The sequence below is a fragment of the Camelina sativa genome, chromosome 1 (assembly GCF_030686135.1).
Source record: "Camelina sativa cultivar CO46 ecotype springtype chromosome 1, ASM3068613v1".
NCBI lineage: Eukaryota > Viridiplantae > Streptophyta > Magnoliopsida > Brassicales > Brassicaceae > Camelina > Camelina sativa.
This window is the reverse complement of record NC_141880.1, coordinates 24,696,915-24,720,507: the sequence shown is the minus strand read 5'-3', so window position 1 is coordinate 24,720,507 and position 23,593 is coordinate 24,696,915. Positions and strand designations below refer to the sequence as shown.

Sequence of the window (23,593 nt, the reverse complement as noted above, 5' to 3'; positions counted from 1 at the left end):
TCCCGGTGTCCACTCCAACAGTTGTTTCAACAAGCGTGCCAGGTCAACACCTTCTCCAGGAGATCTACGTGTTGGGACTCCCGCACCCGGAACCCTAGCACCACCGGCCACTCGAGCAATGACACCACCCACACCGACCCCCTCGGTGCCTATGGTCCTATCAATACCACCACCGGCCACACTCGTGGACCCCTCTTGGAAGCCCAGCGATTCGCCAACACCCTCAACTATCTCACTCTGCTCCACAACATCACTAACCACTGGGGCTCTCCCCCTACCACGACCACGTCCGCGTCCACGATCACGTCCGCGTCCACGAGCACGTCCACTTCCACGAGCTGCAACAGCACCACCTCTAGCCATCTGCACTACTCAAAATAGAAAGCTAAGCACACAATTCACAACCACACACAAAGCACACATCTTACCGTGGAATCTCACTGAAGGCTCGAAGAGGATGACACTAGGATTCCATACCACATACAAATTGACTAATTACTCATAATCAATTCCATCACGTATCATCATGCATCAACCAACAGGAAAATAATTCAACGAATTAAATTCCCTTAAACCACTCTAATACCAATCCACTTAACCGCCCGAGAACCGTAAGGGCTCTAAGACCAAACTGAAACAACCCAACCCGTTTTTTTTAATAATTAATACAATATATAATTAAGCATCCCATACTACTTAATTAACCCAACCCAACCACAACTCATTAATAAACCAGCAATAAACATAATGCACGGCGGGAACATACCAATAATACAAAACCAATGTATCATCAATCCAATAACATTCCTATCCATTCTATCCAACGAACTAACAACACTCTAACCAAGGTTCAAAAATAAACAATATCATAATCAACAACACACAAAGAGACCCTAGGTCATTTCCTCCTCATCGCCTTGATTCCATGATCACACATTGCCTTTACCTGCACCACAAACACAAATTGAGGTGCATGAGTATTGTCATAAACACTCAGTGAGGCCATCCTCCCATCTACTAGGCTATACACACAAGCAACTAAGATTCTAATATTAAGACAAACAAACCAAACAAAAACATTACATCAAACCAGGAAAACAAGTCTCAGTTGAGTCCGGTGTCGATCGACGCTAGGTCTGGTGTCGACCGACACTAGGTCTGGTGTCGACCGACACTAGGTCGGTGTCGACCGACACTAGGTCTGGTGTCAGCCGACACTCAACAAACATGGTGTCAACCGACACTTAACTGGTGTCGATCGACCTCACCTTCGCAGACACGATCTGCACGAAACCAAACGACAAACCTCCGCTCCAAAGCGCCTCCAATCCATCCCAAACTCTCCCAAACACCACATGAACCTATAGAAACATGAAACTAACCAACCCACGCAAGCAAAAAACCACAAACAACAAAGAACAACCAAAACAAAAGAGAACTCAGGCTTAGATCAGCCATGGTCAAGCACTCACCTCTTTTACAGGAAGATTTGGTTGAGAAACGGTGGAAATAATCCCTAAACAAGCTTCTCCTTCGTTCCCAGCAACAACTCTCCCTTCCACAGCTACAGATCTCACCAAAATCACCTAAAACAAGCCAAAAACCTCTCAATCCCCAAGTTATCTCCTTTCTCCCTTTTCTTCTGCAAACGGAGATATAACACTCTCTCTAAACCCTCAATTCGTCGCTTCCCACTTATATATTTGGTTTAGATAACCCAAATAAACCAAACTAACCCAAAATCGCGAATTAAAACGAACTGGTCGAACCAAATATTATTGGTGTCGACCGACATCCCTATGGTGTCGATCGACACCCCTTCCAAAAACTCACATTTTGGTTCACGGATGTTACACTAAACCTCTATATTTTAGAAGCTTTTTTCTGTTGTAGCACATTGGGTAAATTCCTCTATGACTGTAAATATTAATTTACTAGTACTGAAAAAGTTCTCTAAATATCATTACTTGATCAGTATTGATGGTTGTAAAATTACCTTAATATTAGCTTAACTTAAGGGGTGTTATATGGTTCTAATTTCTAAAGAATTTTGATGATTTGAATAAAATCATAGAAAATGAATAAGTGAAAGATTTTAAAGGATTGCTAGAGATTTTTCTACAATCTTATTGATTAGTTTTTATATAAATTTGTAAAGTCTCCCAAACAGTATCTCCATTTAATGATACTTTCTATTACTTTATTGTGTGAAAATGTGTATAAAATAATAAACCAATAATATAATAACTGAATTTGTCTACAATCCTAGATTGTTTTTTTTAGTTGAATAACACAAAACTTTTGTTGTCTATATAAAATTCAGAATTTAAAATCCCTAGATTTATTAAGATTTTAAGTGGTTTTATACAAATCACAAACTAATAACACCAAAATTTAACAAAGTTTTAAAAATCTTGATTAAATAACAACAGATTTTACATAGTCTTTAACTGAAATTATTAGTAATACCCTTTTATAGATACCCCTTTTCAAAAATATCATTTTCGCCATTTTAAGTTTTTTTCTCTCTTTTGCACGACTACAATCTGTTAAATTGATTTTCAGAAATATTTTTAAGGTTTGGGTTCTCTATTTTATATTTAGGGTATTGTTTTGAGGGAGTAGAAATTGAGATTTGGAGTTTGGAGTTTATAATTTAGTCATTTTGTATGTAGAAAAAAGTATTATTGAAAATGGAAAACAAGAGAGAGTATTTTTGCAAAAGTGTATAGCGAAGGGGTATTTTCAAAAGGGTACAGAACAATGGTATTTTTCAAAAGGGTATTTTTGAAAATATCCCAAAAATCTAAGTCATTATGAAAACATCAAAGAATATGAAGAAAATAATTCTTTAAGACATTACTTATTATGAAACATTATTTATTATGAAACAGAGGGAATATAAGATTCAGAATAATATAGTCAATATATGAAACACATACACTATTTTTTAATTTTCTGCATTTCTATATTCAATTATTAACTTATATTAGCTTTTATTAAACTTGCAGAAAATCTATGGCTTGAAAATGAATCTAACTTTGATCTGGTAAAGTTTATGTACTCCACTCTAGATCTTCTTTGTAAATTCAAAAACATGTGAAAATTATAGATTTATATTTTTAAACACATACCAATAAATGTGATTACATCATTTCATCTTAGAAGTGCTAGTTATAATATCAAATAGTCTCACAACAACATCTTGATTTACCAAGACAAAAACCATGATTATATCCTATATTAAAACAAGTATGACTGCAGAGTTCATTTTCACACTCGTTATCCCTGTAGCATTTGATTGGTGATCGCGCAAATCGGCTAGGTTGATAACCTACATACAATATTGAAAATAATCACTACCCAATAACAAAGAGTGAAGTCATCATGATGATAATTACAAAAGGAAGGTATGAATAATAATTAACAATTACCTGGACTTTTAGCAGTTGTATGAAGACAATGAACAAAAGATATGATGAACATAATGGTAAAACAAAATGTCATGAAAGTTTTCATAGTGATAGCAATTATTTTAGTGATATTCCCTCAAATTTTTTTTTATGAGTTGTTCTTCACCTAGTTGATTATATATATATATATATATATAATATATAACAACACTAAATATGTTAAATATTTTTTTCCTGGTCAAAGATGCAAAATAATATAATCTTTTGATTTATTTCCTTACAAATATAATTTCTTCAAATATATTTCTTTTCAAGCTATTTATTTTCTTGCTTTGATGTTGGGAGACTGACTCACTGAATAAACAATATCTTTCCTTGTCAAATATGCAAAATAATATAATCTTTTGATTTATTTCCCTATAAATATAATTTCTTCAAATATATATATTTTCCAGCTGTTTATTTCCTCCCCCTAATGTTGGAAAGACTGACTCACTGAAAAAAACAGCCTTTGCATCTCAAGATATTCAATCATCAAGAAAGATTTATATCCAACATATTTCCAACATTCTTTCAAATACCATCTTAATCAATGTGGTGGATCAACTTTACATGTGTAACACATTCAGATGGAATATCTCTTGTTTATGATACAAACCAATTGTAATGGAGAGTACTCATGATAATTCGTTGGCCCGATACGAACTTTGACATATAGAGTCATTTATGTCAATTACATAGCATGGTTTCACTACCATCATCAATTAACTAAATACTCTCGAAAAATCAAGGTTGCATATTGATAACAAAAATATTTGGTGGATGATCAGTCCACAATATCTACTTGTATACGTAATAGAAAATTGACACTATTCAAATTCATGGGATTAGTGAAAGCCTGAAACGACCGACCCATTTTTTTAAATAATAATAATAATCTAGTGATCTTATATTCACCAACTACCTAACCACAATCAAACCAAACAGCAGAAATAACCAAATATTAAACCAATGAATTAAATAACCGAATAAATAATTCAGTAATATCTAATCATCCATACCAAATAACATAACCAACTCATAGAACAATGAAACCGCAACCTAAAAAACAGTTCTAGACCACTACATTCCATCATAGCAACCTAACAACAACATAGAACAGACAACCAAGCCTCTAGATCATCCTCCTCTTTATCCCCTTGATTCCACGATCACACTTTGCCTTTTCCTGCACCACAAACACAAATTGAGATGCATGAGTATTGTCATAAACACTTAGTTAGACAATCCTCTCATCTACTGGGCTATACACATAAGCAACTGATATTTAATGTTAAATAAGCAACAAACAAACACAAACAAATCAGGGAAACAAGTATCAGCCGCCTGCTGACAAGGTTGGTGTCGACCCAATTGTAAAATAAATCAGTTTTTCAGTGGGATAACATCATTATTTTACCCATTTTAGCTATCGTTTTAGTATACATGTAGGAAGAGTTTGATATGATTTCAAGGCTTTAATTTATATTATCAAGTATTCTAGGTTTCAAGAAAATTTTACAGGTTTTATAGCAAAAAGGACCAAAAGACAAGGAAAATATGTTTCATGAAATATTCAGAGCTTTACGGCCACTTTTGAAGAATTTCCAGAACACACATTTTGACGTGTTATACACAATCTTTCTTCTCGAAGTAGAATCAAATCAATCTGTTCATTCACTAAGAAGTTATGCCCGATTTACCGAGATGTGTCATAAACCGACGATAAGATAAGTTTGAAGCCAAGTGGACTTTAATGACGGCCCAATTAGCAACCATCACGGCGGCCCGACGCGGAAGAGTCATGACGGTCCAAAACCTTCCTCAGTCACCCCTTGTCTGCACTCAACAAGAAAAGACATTTCTATCCTTATAAAACCCTAAGCCTTCAAAACCCCTATAAATACTCTTATAAACCTAGGGTTTAGTGTGTGCAATCATTGGAGCAGCCTAGAGACACGACAAGAGGAGCAACCGACAACCTGACGCTCTCTTTCATCCCTCTCTCGAAGCCTTTGAAGATCCACCAACTCTTTCTATTTCTTTGTTCCATCGTTTGTTCTAGTTTTCTAAAGGAAGAAGATCCTTACAACTTTGTTTGAAAATCATTGAAGTTATATCTAAAACCCTTTTCTCTATTTATTCTTTTATGTTTATGAATTGTTTAAACCTAGCTTTGATGATTCCCTTAAACATGCTAGAGTAGTTTTCTAGTTGGGTCTAAAGGGATAATCAAGGGGGGGGGGATGATCTTAATTTAGGTGGCAATTTTTAGGATTTGTTAGATTTATATTGTGTTTATTCTATACGTTAATTCTAAGTCTTTGCTTAATGCTTTAAGTTAGCCTCATGAATTAACTATGATCTAAAGTGTGTGTCCGTCACCAAAAACTTGCACTTGTGCTTAACCTAGCTTAGATGTGTGTCGTGGCATGGATTAGACTCCAACCTGTTTTAAATGCTTTGATCTATGCGTCGTTGCCTGCGAAAGTTGAGCAACAAAGTATAGAGATCTTAGACAGCTAGCTTGTGATCTATAAGTTAACAGTTCATTTGTGTTTCGTAGTCCGAGTCTTAGATAAACAAACTAATCTTAAACTTTCCTAGATAGATAGATCACTGATCCCCTGCGACTTCCCTTGATGCCCAACGCTTGTCTCATTTATTTTACTTGCTTTTTATTTACGTTATTGCTTACTTACGTCCGTGACAACCAAAACATCATTTTTATTGAGTCCTAGCCTTGCATATCTTCTGGTGGATTCTCTAAACAACAACTCTCTCTCTCTGTGGGATCGATCCTTAAATACTACTACCGATGAACTTTGCACTTGCAGTAGTCGTGTGATCTTTTTAAGGTAAAAGATTTTGAATCGAAATATCACACGCATCACAAGCTTTTTGGCACCTTTGCCGGGGAGAGATTATTTGTTTACAAGAGTCTGGGAACTAGAGTTACGTCTAGGACACCGTGCTTTTAAATTTTTCTTTTTGATTTTCACTTGTTTCAGGAGACCTTGAGGATGAACATCGACGCTCTCCCAAGAGATTTTGAGAATCTCACAACCGCACAACTCATCCCACATTATCGAGCCACGGACAAGGACCCATCCAGTCCACAAGCTCACTCGCTGCAAGGTCCTTTCCTTGGTCACTCTCGACCAGTTCATGTACCACCACTTAGGCGTCCTTGTCGCCGCTCTCTGATATGTCTATATTTTTCCTCTGCTTAGCATGTATTTTCCATGAATTTAGCTAGGATAACTAGTTGTTTTTCATCATTTTCTAGCCTTTAATACATCTTGCATGTTGAGGTAGTTCTTGCATCATCGTTGCATACATTGTGCATATCGGAGTATTTCAGGTATCTAGGAGATGTCGGAAATGTATAGCTCGAGCCACCCGCTAGAGCCACCCGTTCGAGCCACCCGTTCGAGCCGCTCGAGCCGCGCATCACTCAACCTCGCTCGATCCACCTTGCTGCACCGAATTGATCGCACATGTTAGGAAGAAAGATGCTTGTCTCACACACTTCAGGAGATTCCCTAACCGACTCTTTACCTTGTCGTTTTAAGTTTTAGGGCTTTCCATGTTTGACTATATATACATTTTGTTAAGTCTTTGCTCAGTACATCTCTTATCTCGTTTTTGTTCTTTTCCTTAAGGTTTACCTAGCCACCTAAATGTTTTGAGAATTTGTAATCTGATATCTTGGAGTTTATTCAGTTTTTGCATTTAATTTCTTCTACAAAGTTGTTCATCCCATTTTTATCTATCTAATGATGCTTGATTCAATGTTTTTTGAGCTTTACCATTGATGATGATTTCTAGATCTGAGTAGTGTTAGAGTTCTCGAGGATGGGATAGATCAGGTGGATGATCTTCGTATGTAGGTTGTTCAAGTGTAGATTCGTATGATTCCCTTCTGGACTAGAATTAGATATACTAGTTTCTCTCTGATCAATTGGAACTAGGTCTTAGACATAAACACACCCAAAAGGTGTTTGATGAAATGTCTGACCAACTAGTGCCAGAGACTTACATTCCTAGCCTAAGAGATTAGTTGCCTAGGATGTTTGTTGACGTGAATGAACTTGTTCGTCATGCCTGCTTGATCATGTTTCTCTAGCGAGAGCTAGGTTTGGAAGTGGTTGAGTCTGAGTAGCTTCTGTCAAGAGATTGGATTAGCTAATTTGTGATGTTCATTGTTTAGAGATAGCTTGCTTGTGGCTTGTTAAACACTCTGTAGGCTAAGAGACTCTAGTGACATCAATTACCCTATCCTTAAGACTTATATCTTCCTGATTGATATTGCATTCCTGAGACCGTTTCTGATCTTGCTATCTAGTTCTTGCTTAGACTCGTTTTCGTTTTCACTCATGTTTACTTCTTATCATACATAAAACCACTCTTTGAATTGGCTTGACTTGTGATTCCTTGATTGCATCTAAATTGTCAGTAAAGTTTGCCAACTGAATTGACACCTTAAATATTACAACTGCATAAGGTTAATTAAACCTGCTAGGACATACAAAAATACTAGTATCACTCTCTCACTCAACAATCTCAAGGATGGATCATTCATGGGACCAGCTTACTACCCAGCTGACCATTCTTTCACGTCGTACCATGCGGATGTGCCATGCTTTGCAACAGACCATCACTTTGATCCGCAAGAAGTCATGAATGTCGATGTGAAAGAAATTTTTTTCTATGACACTCGAAAACCAATCACTTCAAGGAGTTCTCACACTGAAGACAAGCTCATGATATGATGGAAGAGCTTATATCAAGTCAAGAGGAGGCTGATAAAGTCCAAATGCAAAATTGGATAAGATGAGTATTGAGACTATCACCAAGGACGTTACACGCTTGGAGGAACAAATCAATGCTGTCAACAATCAATTCTTAAACAACATGGAGTATATTGATGATTATAGGACGAAGATTATCAACATGGGTTACACCATTGACACCATCGAGAACCGCCTAGAATGGAATATTGAAGCTTTACAAACCTTATTCAACAACCCAGACGAACGCAACAGCTGGAGTTATGAACAATTCTTTCAACCTACTGATGCGGAAGAAGGATATGGAGTCTCACATGATGACCCAACCGATCCTAACAAGTCGAAGGAGTGGACTAGAGAAAAAGATTACCCAACCGATGAGGAAGAAGCTTATTTCGAGGAAAGAGCTATAGAATGCCATTATGGAGATTTGCCATTAGAGAATGATGAGTCTTATGATCTATCAACTACTAGAGAAGATGAAGAAGAATAGTTCAAAGACTTCTACTGTTGCATAACATATCAGATCCCTAATGAAGAAGTTCCCGAAAACAACAATTTTCGACGATTTCAACATCAAGAAGAAGCTTTCTACCAAGCTAACCCTAGGACCCGACCATCCCCAGCACCATATGATGTTTATTAAGATTGGGAACCTGTCCCAATTTACCGTCCAAGACGCTTTCAAAGACCCTATCCATGGAGAGTCGAAACCAATTTAAACCGCTCATACCATTACCGAGACCCTATTCGATTTCCCCATCAAGTTTAGCAAGATAACTTTCATGTGTCTACACAACAAAAAGATGAATAAGAAAGGATGTTGAACCTAATAAGTCAGTTAGCAGATCTTCAAGATGAGACTATGAAGATGTTACATGAGAAGCTTGACAAAGCCCAATCTAATCTTTTGGGAAAAATGGATGACATTTCTGTTACAGTTAGAAGCATAGAGGATCAAAGATCTAAAGAATCTGAAGCCATGGAGAAGAAGCTCCATTGTCTTGAAGAAGAACATAATCAGCATTGAAAGGAGATAAGAGAAAACGCTAAGGAGATTAGCGATTGCAAGCTAAGAACTAATGCCTTAGAGAGCCGTTTCTATAATAATTCCAAAGCCATTCTTAAAAAGACCCTCGACCTATGCAACCATATGGAGGAGTATGAAGAAAGAGCTAAGAAAACCGAAATCAAAGTGGAAGAGATTGGTAATCAACTTGATACCTTGGGAGACACTCTATCTGCAGAGTTTACTAGTCTTCTTGTTCCACTACTTTAGTCTAACATTGGAGCTAAGCAAGTTACCATTGAAAAGAGAATCAAGTCTCTTGAAGATAATCTTGAGAGCTCAGTCTCATGTGTTGCTGGACACACCAAAGAAGAAACTCCAATCAATAGAGAAGAAGAAAAAAGAAAAAAGGAAGTCCTTGACGAAAAGGGAAAACATTCATGTTTCCTTTTTGAAAAGGAAAACTTTGGCCGTAAAAAAACAAGGGAGAATCCTACTTCTCCTCTACAAAACCATGACTTGGGAGCAACCTTAGAATCCAAAGAATAACTTGAAAAATTCGTTGGAGGCAAGGTAAAAGGTTTGATGGAGACCAAGAGTTCTAAACTCAATTTGCAAGAGATCTCTAGAGAAGAAGAAGTTCCGATCCTTACCAAGGATTGTTTTGTTGTAACAAATCTTGAAGCCTCATCACCACGAGACCTATAAGGTCTAGGAGAAGAAGAAATCGCTGAAGAAGAAGAGGAGTATGAAACCGATTATGAGAATGAGTCCATTGGAGATGATGGATCCGATTTTTCTAACCCTCAACAAGGAGAACCAGAAGCTGAGCCGATCGTATGAGAAGGAGAGGAGCACCAAATCGTCAAGTTTTCAGAGATTCAAACAGTCTCTAGATGTGATGAGCCCCAAAGAGACAAGTTTAAGACTTTGATGAAAGCTATTCCACCCCACATCTCATTCGAAAAAAAAATGGAGCAAAACCTCATTGAAGCGTTTCTTCATGGAGAGCTATATTACTGAGGAACATGTGGAGGATCACTTTAGAGAGGCGAGACTCTCTCTCTATCCAAACGCACCAGCCGAAACACAAAAATTATGGCGTAGAAGACGCATTAGCAAGGAAGACTTGGAGAAGTTCAACAAAGCCATTAAAGCTTTACCCCTTGGTACGTCTTATATGAATGCTTGGTGCCAACATGATATTTATCGTTTCTTTTTGGAAAGCGGAGAATTAGTAGAAGACATTAGAGATCTGTTCCTAAAGATTTTGGAACCCAAAGATTTGCGAACACTACACAAAGTTGAGAGCCCTGGCCGATTCCTTATCACCTGTTCTATCAATGGAGTTAAATTCGAAGATGCATTATGTGATTCTGGTTCATGTATCAACATCATGACAACCGATGCTGCTAAGAAGATAGGTTTGAGACACTTACAACCTTCAGACATACGCATAGGACTCGCCAACTCCTCATTCACAGTTCCCGAAGGAATGGTCCGAGACATTCATGAAAGACTCGGAATCTGCAATGTCCCAACTGATTTTCAAGTTATCCATGCTGAGAAAGGAAGGTTTACACCACTTATCATTGGAGAAGCATTCCTAGCCATAGCTGGAGACGTCATGGACTGGCCTAACCGACGAATGACTCTCACCAACATCATTGGAGAAATTTTTTATGAAGCTAAACCATTCATTTCAACAACTCAAAGATGTAAAGAAGAAGATTATGCAAGAGAGACACCTGATGCCTACACTGGAGAAACATCCAAGAGAGCTTGTCTAAGGACAACCAACTCTCCTCACCCTGCTTGAGAAAGCAAGCTAACGTCGAGCCAACGACGTTAAACAAGCGCGCTTCTTGGAAGGCAACCCATGTCTAGTAAGTTTTTATTTTTAGGATTTATTTTATATTATTTTTAATATTTTTGCATTTTAGGTTCAGGTTTATAAAAAAAACACAAAAAATAGAAAACAGAAAAGCTAAAAAAAGGGGAAGAAGAAGGTCCACCTACTGACCGACCATTTTCAACATGACCAAAGTACGCTGAAGGCAACGGATCAATCACAATCCTCATGTGATCGATGTCGAGAGTCCCCACCAGCCATACCAACCGTAGCCAATGCCATGTACCATTTTTTATATGTACCGCGTACCATGCCCATCGTATCATTTTCTGATGTCCACGACCGTTAATCCGTGTACCGTGAGACAACTCCAAACCAACACCATCCTACCACCATCCATCACCATTCATTTACTTAGGTATGTTTTACTATTTTTATTTTATCATTATTATTGATGGTTTTAGGTTTTTGTTTCAAGGAGGATGCATTTAGAGATATATCAAACACAATTTGAATGGACTTAGCCTAGTTCATATTCGATGTCAAGCAACCAAAGGAAGTACAAACGGTTAGTCACCACACATCATTCCACAGCCAAATTCTAGATAATTTTTAGGCAACCTGAAAACGTCTAAGAGTCGACACAACATCATTCCATCAAGGTGACATTGTTCTTAAACCCTAACCTTTTCCTTATGATTTTTAATCCTCAACTCTTTTTTTCCCACCGAGGACGGTGTGATTTAGGTCTGGGGGGAAGGATGTCCATCCTATAATAATGCTACTTTCTATTTTGTTGACTTGAGACATTTTTCCACTGTTTACATCAATAATATGACGTTTTTATCGAGTCACATTTTTTTTATTGAGTCAAAACTAGTAGGGGATTATGATCTTATTCTAGCTATTTATTTGATTTGGATTAACACCCTTATGAATCTTGATTATGCTTGACAACATAACCAAAGTTCGGAAAGACTGTTAGCCGACTCTACAATCCCCAAAGTCACTATTCGATGGATATTCGGATGATCTAACGTTGTCTCTAACATTTATAGGACCTAAACCGGATTTAATTATCAAGCCGTGGGATTTGGTATACATGTGACTAGATCTCTACATTCAAGCCACACAAGACATTGCACTTCTTCAAAATTATGTTCCCCTCTCTCTTCCCTTCGTAACTCTAAAAAAAAGAGAAAAAGAAAATAAAATAAAATAAAAAATAAAAAAGAGAAGAAAAGAATAAGAATATAGGTAACAAAGAAGTGAGCCAAGGGATGTCGCGTAAACTCGTGCATACTTTGGATTTCATGGAAGTTTGTCCAATTAAAAAAAAAAGATCAAGGGATCTATTTAAAAAAAAATGATACCCTAGAAAATTAGGGAGAAATAGATTCATTGGAAGTGATAAAAGGGAGAGGAAAAGAATCATACGAAGAAACTCTTGTCTTGAAGAAAGTCGCCAAGCCATTGATCGATTTTCCCATGGTAAGATTTCACTTTTTATTATTGCTTTTATTTATGTAAAGAGATGACAATGGAGATTCTGGAAACTCTGAAAAATTGTGGGATCAAGGAGGGTTGATGATTGATTCTCATGGATGAGTGAGGTGTCACTCTCCTGCTACTCCATATCACAAGTGGCTCCCAAGAGAATATTCCCTCCACTTACTCCCATTTTATGATTAATTAATCACTTAGTGGAATATTTTGCACTTAGTGCTTAATTTTAATTAATTAAATCATTAGTGGGTTCTCCTCCACTAACTCCATTTTTATGATTTAAAAATCCTACTTAGTGGGTTCCTTCCCACATCCCGGACATGGTCCAGTTCCGACGGCCCTTGGTAAGCTGACCTATCCTTCCCGCGTACGCCTGTACGATCGACCGTACGACTGAACATCTGGTCAATTTTCACATATGGTTGCTGATCGATTTACTGATCGACTGTCGGTCGATTGTTATCTCTTCGGTCATCTCTCGATACTTCTTTTCAGTTTGGCATGTCCTTACTTCCACGTCTGTCCCTCTCATACTACATAATGTGGGTCACTACAGGTGAGCTGTTCCAATAATGGGAATCAACTACTTGGATTAACAAATGTGGTAAAAAGGAAAAAGATAATCCAAGTATGTGTGTTGTGTTAATTAGTTTAATTTCAATGCATTACTTGATAATTATTAATCAGTATTATGTTCAAATAAGATAGGGAATGAAATCAAATCACACCATGCTTCGACTAAGTTTCAAATGCAGGTATAAGTATTGAAGGTGTGGTTCAGTTCTAGTTTTCAAACTCAACCCCAACAAGCATCAAAAAGCTAATAACGAAGCATTGAATTTATCCTAGTTTATCAGCAAGTTTATAAGACTATAGTCATCATAATCCCCAATGCATATATAAAAAATCCTATATGTATTAATTTAGACTCAATCCTATAATGCATCAGAATTGCACTAATCTAAAACTAACCGTTAAATGTAACAACATTTCAACTTTTATGAAATTAAATTCATATACAAAGATGTGAGTATTTTTTTTACTTTCCACTAAATGAGACAGAGATTAGCCTCAAAAAAAACTTTTGTTATTGAGTTATATATACACATTCACTAGTCCTTGTTAAAGATCTACCAAAATCAAAATGTCATCAAATTTTCATGTCAATGTGTAGGAGCTAGCCACTATTCCTTTACAAGTTGGGCGATGCTGTACGGTTTAGTTAGGAGTCCGTCGAACGAACCCTTTGCCACTACCATATTGGTGGCTTCCGAGCTGTGAAGATCATCCCAAAAGACATACGCAGTCCTGTTTGAACAAACTGGCTTGTTGGGGACACAAAGTTCATCCCCCGGGGTTACGGTGCAACAACCCTTGTGTCCAACCTTAAATCCTATATATGAAATCACAAGAGCGTGGAAAAATTAGTTCAACTGTTATATTAAAATTAAAATATTCTTATATAACACAAGGGAACCAAAACTTGTTAAAAGTCATGAGTTCAATACGGTTTACCTAGAAAAGTGTAGGCTAAGGGATCTCCACCGGAGAAAAGATCAACAAAAGTAAACTTTGAACCTTTGACCTTCTTATTAAAGTCCATGACAAGGTCGTCAAGGTTCATATTAAAAATCTTCACTGCTTCGTTTACTTCGCGGGAACAGCTTTTACCGTCACTGTGGGACTTCATCATCTTTGGTGTGCACCCGATCTGACTGAGTCCGAAAAGTGCCACCTTCCTCGCTCCTAGACGGTGCAAATTCTACATGCACATAATCAAAATAATTACAATTCAGTATAAGCAATGAACGAGTATCTTAAAAATATGTTAGATGACAAACATATTTAAATGGTACCACTTTACCTTCAAGTGAGAACGGTAGATAATAATAAGAGAATATGCAAATTGTTTAGGAGTGTAGCGTCGCTTAGTGGTGTACGGCTTTGACATAAAGTAATTGTTGATGTAATCGTTGCTTCCGATGTTGATTGCGTAGAGACATTGTTGCAGTTTTTCTGATGATACATTTGCTTTCTTTATCGCCCTCTTGTGATTTTGTATTTGCTTTCTTAGACTGATTCTACCTCCCTATATATATATAGCCAGATATCATCAGTTTACAATAATTAGTGTTTTGTTATTTAAAAAATTAAGGTACTACAACTAAAAGATTTCATCAAAACTCTACAGTTAAGCCCGTATGAGCAAAAGTAGTGTTAAGATAGATAACCTCCGGGAAAATCCTCCCATGCATTACAATAAAACTACTGAAACTAAACAAATTCCAAAGAAATCAGAGGTCAGAGCAGGGGCGGATCTAGGCTTATGAGGGTGGGGCAAGTGCCCCATACTCATTTTCTTAATTCTTGTAAATATTAGCTAAGTTGTATGGTATATCTATCAAAATCAAGAATTTTTTTCAGTTTCTTAAGGTCATGCCCCGAGTAAAAATGCTAAGTTGTAGTATATTTATTAACATCAACAAAAATATCAGTTCTTTAAGATTGTGCCCCATATAAAAATTACTTCTGCATCGCCCACTGGGTCAGAGCTAAGCTAAAGTTTATGAGATTTTAACGGCAAGTTATTTATCACCAAACGAAGTCTACTTATAAGTTTGTCTAGTTCTTACTTCTTACCAAATGTTGGCTAGTTTCTTCACGAAGTCCACCTCCACCGGAAGCGTAGTTAATCCCGGTCTGAGCTTGATACGGTGATGATCCGGCGAATGACGGTATGAAATCCTTAAAACCCGATAGTTCATCTAACGAGAAAAAACATCATTAATCTACACAAACACATGTAAAGAATATGCATACATATATATAATACGAGACATATGACTAAGATTTTTTTTTGACATCAAATTTCGTAATATAATACAAATAATAAAACTGCATAGAACCTACAAGTATTTGTCTCTCAAATCTCAATATACGTAATTATTACGCATATGAATGAAACACAGAAGGTACGAAATGGAGAGACTAGCTGTTGATGTCACAGTTTTAACTTTTTAATATATTATAAATAAAATTTGAAAATATTTGATTAAATGATACTTTGAATATATGTGTTAACCTAGATATTTGTTATTCTCTTGTATCTAGTGACATTATTGTAAAAATGGTTTACGAATCAAATGTTATTTTACGAAGTATTAATTGATGAATACCAATTATAGAGTTTCTATTACGATTTTTTTTCATTTGTTTATGAGTTTTTAAAATATTTTCTTTCTCAATTTTCAAAACTAGATAAAGGATATACAAATGTATATTGAATAAATCGGGAACTAACCGATAATATCCGGAATAGTGCGGCCATTGGTAAACCGGCCGGTCGGGCCATTTGGAAAGTCAATACCATATGGTGAATAGTTGACTTTTGCCTTGGATTTCAAGTTATTATTGTTGCCATTATCGGAAAGTGAGTCACCAAAGATGAAGAAACACGGCACTTGTTGCCCATAGACCACCGTAGCCGCCGAAGACACGATGGCCGCAACTAACCAAAAAGCTTTAGACATTCCTTTAACCATTTGTTTCAAACTTTAAATAACAAGAAACTGAACAGAAGAAATATTTTTTGAAGTAAGAACTGTTTTTAATTGAAGTTGTGATATAAGAGAGGCCGGAAGTTTAAGTTTAAATTTGAAATTGATTCTATGAAGAGTATTAAAAAGGCTATTTAAAGGAGGGGTAATGAGATAATTAAGGGAGACTACAATATTTTGATTTTGGGATTATCTTTAATTTTAGTTAACCATATAATTTGTGATAGTGAATCTACTCGGATTTTATTTTAAGAAATTTTCAAATAATTTGTTTAAGCTATCCGCATCACATCAAAGCATAATACTAGTACTTTGTACTCCCTTGTTTCAAAAAAGTGTAGTTATGTTCATATTTACTATAATACTAATAAAAAATGGTGATTTTAATTTAAAATTAATAAGTTTCGGTAATGATATTATTAGATTTTCACCAAATGGAATTGGTGATCTAATGACAATGATTGTATTTGTGGTCATTGTGATCCGACAAAATCATTCAAATCACAAATACTTATAGTATGCGCAATTTATTCTTTTTATAATTTGGTATAATTAAAATAGGGTTATGAGACTAATTTCTATTTCTTGTAAACGGGGAGTGATCCGAGTTTTTACCACCTGACAACTAATTTCATAAGTGACTTCAGCCGTCAAATAATTATTATTTTAAAATCGGTATAATTTAAAATGTTATTCATATACTAAATTTTGGTAGCAGAACTAACTAAACAAACTAAATAAATGCAATGAGCACTTAATATATATAGGCATATACGAAAGATATGAAATGAACGGATTAGAGAAGACAGAATATAAACAACAATCCGAAATGTTAATTAAAATTATTGTAGAAACTGGGTTTCACACGATGAATTTGTTTGAAGAGATAAAGAAATTCACTTAATAACTCTCTCTCAACAATCGAATCAAAGCTAGAAATTAAAAGAGGATTAAGATTTCTTGGAAAACAAGCTAGGGTTTTCAATCAATAGTAGAAATTAGGGTTTTGTATTAATTGTTGGATGTTTTACAAGGAGAGGGTACATCTCTATTTATATGAATGCATTAATTACAAGATAAGTCTATTTTCCATAAATCTCGGATTAAAGGATTAAAGATATGATAAATTTCCTCTTCTGATGATCAGGTCAGGCTAAGAGGGCGGTCTCGGAGGCGGTCGAGTGTCTTCGTCGGGCTTCTGCTTATAGGCCCGTTTAGCTAGCCCAAAAGGGGTTCTCCGATTTAATTGATGTGCAAAGTTACTCGGTTTACCTTCGGTTTAGATCGGTATGTCGTGGGTGCTAAATCCTGCACCAACAATTACTATAATTATTACTAAGATTACAATCTATTAGATCTATCTTTTGGATATAATGATCATTCGGATCTCTCAAATGAACCTATATAAATAACAAATTTTATTTTACTAATAAAGAACGTGCGAAAACAAATGAAGGCGTTGCCCAGACTTGGCTGTTTTGATTCTTAAAATTTGTGAGAGTTTTAACATTCGTACGTAAGACGTGATGACATGCGTACGAATCTGATGAATGGCTTATAACTTTATAACATCCTTTTACATAATCTAAAGTATTATATAGTACCCATGTGATGCTATGTCTTGTTCATCTTCAAAAAGACTTGAAATGAAACTCCTATAGTATATAGTGCCAATCAATTAGTACATTAAGAGTCGTAAATAAATGATCAATATTGTCATGCATGTCTTGATTAGCTTTGCCTTATAAATCAGGTCATGTACGTAAGGTTAAGAGATTCTCTCATAATCATATCATATACATAGATTAATAGAAAGCTGCTAATCAAGATCCATACAAAGGAAGAAACAAACTCTCCAATACAACTGACCGTTTTATTATATTCATATATATACAAACTATATAGTGCTATAACATAACATAACAACATAAGAAATAAATGTAATATGTATATGTTATACAAATTAACATGTTAATTTGAACAAGACGCAGTACACTTGGTCGTACAGTCAAATGAACATCCTCCACTGCGGCTGGTGCTTTTATAACCATCCTTGTTAACGTTGGTTGATTTGTAGCACTGCTCGGGACACGTCAGCTTCTTACCGCTACAAGGTCCTTGCGCCGAGCAGGTATGTGTCGGATTCATCACATCTCCAGAAGCGAATCCTCCTCCAGAACCACCAGAGGTCCCCGAAAATCCAGAAAACCCATGAAACCCAGATTTGGATCCAAACATCTCACTGAATCCACCATCCCAAAGTTGACGACTAGCCTGAGATGCTGAGACGAAGATGATTATTAGAAGAAAAGGTAAAAGAGTTGACTTTGTAAACATTTTGTTCTTGTTGTTGTTGTGCGTGTAGATTGTTTGTTGTGGGGTAAGGGTAATGTTTCTATATATGCATATATATAATATATTGTGACTAGAGATATATGGCCAGTGATTTTCTTAAGCTATTTAAAGAAAGAGCAATGAGAAAATTTAGGCAGACTACAATTATTTGGGAAAGCTCTCTAATTTTAGATTAATTATAGAGGGTTAGATTATTGGCCGGGCAATTTCATAACAATTTTTTTTTATATACTAAATGTACTTTTTCATAATAAGGAAAAATTTTGAAAGTTTTCTCATAAATGTATATTTTTGGCAAAATGAAACTTGATTCAAAAGAATGAATTGTCTTATACTCCAATAGAGGAGGAAATGGAAATAGCCACAAAGGCTGACTTAGCTAAGAAGTCTCTCTAAAAAAGAAAATGTTCCAATCATTTGTGGTCAATAAATCTTAGGGGGTGTATTGAACCGGGGATTTTAAGAGATTTTGGGATATTCTTAAATCTCCTATTATTTAATTGATGATTTTTTAAAATCATCTGAAATCCTATGTTATTGAATGTGAAATTTATAAAAATTATTTACAATCTCTTGTTATTCAATCAATAATTTATAAATCTTACTTCAAATCTACTGTTATTCAAAAAATCACAAATTTTTTTAAAAAATCTATTGAATGGGATTCTATGAGACTTTTCTAACATTTTTAGTTCAAAATTATAGCTTACAAAATTTCACCTCTAAAGGTGATATTTTAAAATATTTGTTTTGAAAAGACTTTTCTTCGATCTACAAAAAAAAAAGACGACTTCCAACACTAGCAATTTTTTTTCACACTAGCGACTTTTCTTCCACACTAGCAATTTTTTTTTTGCCGAACTCTCTCTCTCTCTCTTTCTCTATTTCTCTCTTTCTCTCTTGGAAAAATCCTATAATTTGTTGATGTGTAATCGAGTTCATCTTCTGCAGGAATCAATGGATGGTATCTGGAACTTCATAATAGATAAGGTAAACTGTCTTGTATCTTGATTCTTGAGTAAAGCTTCAAATCGTTTTGTAATTAACCTCTTGAGAATCCTTACAGCTTATTTTCCCTAATCCTTTGAAATTTCTTAGGTACTTTTGAATTTGCAAAAAAACCCAAAAAAAACTGCAGATTTGATTCACTTTTTGATGAAATTGGTGTTAATTTGATGGTATGATATCAAATTCATCAAACGTGAATCAAATCAAATTGGTGTTAAAAAAAAAACATGTCTTTATACGAACCCATGATAGCAAATGCTTAGGCCTCTCTCTGATCAGATTTGTACGAACCCATGATAGCAAATGCTTAGGCCTCTCATCTGTTTGGTATTGACTGCCATAAGAAAGTTTCTGGAGGCCGCAAATGGAAGAGGTTTGTATTGCTTTTGTTAACCTCATTATTTGAATAACTCTGTTTATTCTTTTTGCAAATTTAAGTCTGAATGGTTTTGCTGACACTTGTTTTTCTCGCAGAAACTTCTGCAGGGTTACAAGCAAGGAAGTGGTATAGTATGTAGCTGCTGCGATACAGAGGTAACACGCTGAATGCAGTGACTAATGTAAATTGACATTCTTTCTTTCTGGCAATTTTTTAGCATTAGTGGGCTGCTCTTTTTGGATCAAAGAATTCTATAATATATGGGCTTTTCCCCTTCCTTTCTTGTTAGCTAGGGTTAGTTTATTGGTGTATATATATATTCAAGATCGGCAGCTTTCTTCTCTCCTACTATCATACTTGAGGTTTATTTTCTTCTCTGTCAAAGTGAGTATTTTCTATTACTTTTTACTTTTCTTTATTTCCACGTTTTGTATCATGTTGCTCACTTTGGGAATAAAGAAAATAGAGAATACAAAACATGTTTGTGTGTATGTTATCCCATAGATATACATACCAACGAAAGAAATTTCTTAAGTTGGAATCGATTTGATGGCCAGCCAGTTTATAAATAATACTTGTTTGAGATCTGTGGGATATATCATAACTCATGAATTGTTTGTTTGTTTTTTTTTGTATGGTATGGATAGTTAACATACACACTACAATGGGAGATTCACAGGCTGTGAAAGCTAAAGGTCAGTATAACCAGTGGTTAGAACATGAAAGCAAGATGTTAGTACAGCTGCTAGTGGATGCAATCAATCAGGGTTTTTGTGATGGTAATGGAAAGTTCAGCAAATTAACCGTGGAGACAAGAGTGTTACCGACACTAAACAAAAATCTTGGCATTAACAAAAGCTTCAAGTAGTATAAAAATAGGTTAAAGATCTTGAAGAATAAGTACAATGGCTTGTCAGATCATTTTCGTTTTAGTTCTGGTTTTGGGTGGGACCCTAAAACGAAGAAATTCACTGCTCCAGATGAAGTATGTGCTGACTATTTGAAGGTAACCAAATTATAACATAGAATTTGTGAACATAGTAGTGTTGCTCATATGTATCAAAATTACTAAAATGTTTTTATTTTCAAATAGGCTCATCCAGGTAAAACAAATCTGCGTGATGACTCATTTGAAGATTTTGGAGATTTACGAATGATTTTTGAATCAAATACTGCTACTGGAAGGAATGCTGTGGGATTAAGTGATGCCATTGATACAAATACATATGACGTTAGAGAGCATGAAGGGACAACTAATTCAAGTCGTGACCAAATAATAGAAGATGAAGAAATAGCATATGAAGAAACATCTGTTCAAGAAGTTTTCTCTGCATTAGAGACAAGAAGAGGGGGAAAGCTACCTCCAAGAAAGAAGGCTAGAACTGAAACTGATGCACTTAACTCAAACAAGGCTGTTGATGAACTGCAAGATTCAGCTCAGCAGATTTTTGGCATGATACAAAAAAGATGGGAAAAGGAAAATGAAGAAAAAGAAGCTGAGGACAAAGCTAATAACGTGTGGGATGCTATCAAAGAAATTCCTGATTTGGATGATGGTTTGTGTTATGAGGCCATGACATTGGTTCACAGCTTAGGTATGAAATATGGATTCGTCCATATGTCTATAGCAGATCGCAAGGGATGGATTCTAGGAAACCTTCGTAAACCATGAGATTGAAGTTGAATGCATCAACAAAAATTGAAGAGGGCTTTTATTTTATTTAATAGTTTTCGTTTTCAAATTAGCAATACCTTATGAGCTCTCTTTTTATTTTATTTTTGATTTAAGACATTTCTTCCTTTTAAAAATAATCAACTCTTTTGTTGTTTCTTGAATGAAAGTTGAACAAGAGATATTTAACCAAAACAAAATTTGCAAAAGAATCATAAATTTGCATCTTTTACTTTCCTATGGCGGGTAAATTATGGTTCGTACCAATATTATGGCGGGTAAAAAACTAAAGACCATATTAGGGTGAATATATATATATATATATATATATATATATATGATTTCTTTCCTTCTCTCATTTGTTCTCCATCTCCACACTAGCCGCCGCCTTCCTCCGCTGTTGCTGCTCGTAAGTTCTTCACTCCATCTCCACATTGTTATATTATTATATGATTTTGTGTCTTTATATAATACATGTTCTCCATCCTGGTACATGCTTGTTCTCCATTTCCACACTAGCCGCAGCCGTTGCATCCTCGTACGTTCTTCTTTTTTTAAATTAATTGTTATATAAAAATGTACGTACGAGGATACACGTTTCTCCATCCTCATGCATGCTTGTTTTTCTTTGTATCTTTATATAATACATGCTTGTTCTCTAGTCGATGATATACATGCTTGTTTATGTATAAACTTTCTCTATATGATGATGTTTCTCTCTATAAAATACATGTTTTGTTTATGAGGTCTGTCAATGGTTTTGTGTAGGATTTCGATAATGGATCGCATTGTTCATGAAAGCGAAGAGATACAAGCTAGAAAAAAAAGAAGACGGATGAGAAATTTCAAGTTAGATATTGATATCATGATGCTGGTTTTGTCAATCATTGCGAAGATTCAATATTCCGTTCTGCAGATACCACGCCAGATAAAAAAGCCAGCTTCAAGACTTGGACATGAATACATACAATACCAATTGGTTCATGAGAAACGTGACACTTTTCGACGTTTGTACCGTATGGACCCAGAAGCATTTTTGAATCTATGCTCTATTTTGAGATTGGAGATGGGTTTGAAAGACACAAGATATGTTTCAGTTGAAGAAATGCTTGCCACATTTTTGTTCATCGTTGGTCAAAATTCAAGATATGTTTCAGCTGAAACTAGATTTCAGAGATCAAGATTTTCAATAAGTAAGAGCTTTAACACAATTCTGAAGGTGTTAAAAGCACTTGCTCCAAAGTATATGGCTAAACCTGGGCTTGCAGTGCCTACAAAAATAAAAGATAGCACACGATTTTATCCTTATTTTAAGGTATGAGATTGTTTTCTTCTGCTTGTTTTCTAGTATTTCAAAAAGCTATATGGCTAGCTAATTTTGTGTTTCTATTTTCCTTAGGATTGTGTAGGGGCTATTGATGGAACTCATATCCCCGCAATGATAACAGGACAAGACTCGTCTAGCTACCGTAATCGGAAAGGACAATTATCGCAAAATGTGTTAGCTGCATGTAATTTTGATTTAGAATTTACATACGTTCTTAGCGGTTGGGAAGGTTCAGCTCACGATGCAAAGGTACTACACGATGCTTTAACTAGGAACACCAACAAATTAATAGTTCTAGAAGGTACGTCATTACATTATGATAAAACTAATATTCTTTGTTATTAATTTTTATGTTATCTCACTTATATTTGTATAACTTTTAAATTGTAGGAAAATATTATTTAGTTGATTGTGGATTCGCCAATCGTCGTCAATTTTTAGCTCCATTCCGAAGTACTCGCTATCATCTCCAAGACTTTAGGGGACAAGGAAAAGATCCTGTAACTGCAAATGAGTTGTTTAACAATCGTCACTCTAGCTTACGAAACGTAGTAGAGAGGATTTTTGACATCTTCAAGTCAAGATTTCTCATTTTCAAATATGCACCACCCTTTCCATATAAGACGCAAGTAGAGTTAGTACTTGCTTGTGTTGTTTTACATAATTATCTTCGTCAAGAATGT

The 23,593-nt window shown here is 35.5% G+C and overlaps 2 protein-coding genes, 1 long non-coding RNA gene and 1 pseudogene across 4 annotated transcripts; 1 reads left to right on the top strand and 3 right to left on the bottom strand.

Annotated features, from left to right (window-relative positions):
- Positions 1-3,098: 3,098 nt before the first annotated feature.
- LOC147950305 (uncharacterized) lies at positions 3,099-3,606 on the bottom strand. Its single transcript, XR_015563843.1, has 2 exons — positions 3,435-3,606; positions 3,099-3,334 (listed from the first exon to the last, which is right to left on the bottom strand). It is a non-coding gene; the product is annotated as an uncharacterized LOC147950305 (long non-coding RNA).
- A 9,985-nt stretch (positions 3,607-13,591) lies between these two features.
- LOC104701047 (GDSL esterase/lipase At2g19010-like) lies at positions 13,592-16,235 on the bottom strand. The gene is made up of 5 exons (XM_010416680.2): positions 15,914-16,235; positions 15,253-15,377; positions 14,477-14,701; positions 14,128-14,374; positions 13,592-14,005 (listed from the first exon to the last, which is right to left on the bottom strand). The coding sequence occupies exons 1-5, from the start codon at positions 16,152-16,154 to the stop codon at positions 13,797-13,799; spliced, it is 1,047 nt and encodes a 348-aa protein (XP_010414982.2). The 5' UTR covers positions 16,155-16,235; the 3' UTR covers positions 13,592-13,796.
- Positions 16,236-18,021: 1,786 nt separating this feature from the next.
- Positions 18,022-18,551, bottom strand: LOC104701038 (uncharacterized). Its single transcript, XM_010416670.2, has one exon. The coding sequence runs from the start codon at positions 18,504-18,506 to the stop codon at positions 18,141-18,143; it is 366 nt and encodes a 121-aa protein (XP_010414972.1). The 5' UTR covers positions 18,507-18,551; the 3' UTR covers positions 18,022-18,140.
- Positions 18,552-19,324: 773 nt separating this feature from the next.
- LOC104701025 (uncharacterized protein At2g29880-like) lies at positions 19,325-21,783 on the top strand (annotated as a pseudogene). Its single transcript, XR_015596293.1, has 6 exons — positions 19,325-19,514; positions 19,812-19,905; positions 20,007-20,066; positions 20,201-20,295; positions 20,559-20,917; positions 21,005-21,783. The product of XR_015596293.1 is annotated as an uncharacterized protein At2g29880-like (transcript).
- The last annotated feature ends 1,810 nt before the right edge of the window (positions 21,784-23,593 follow it).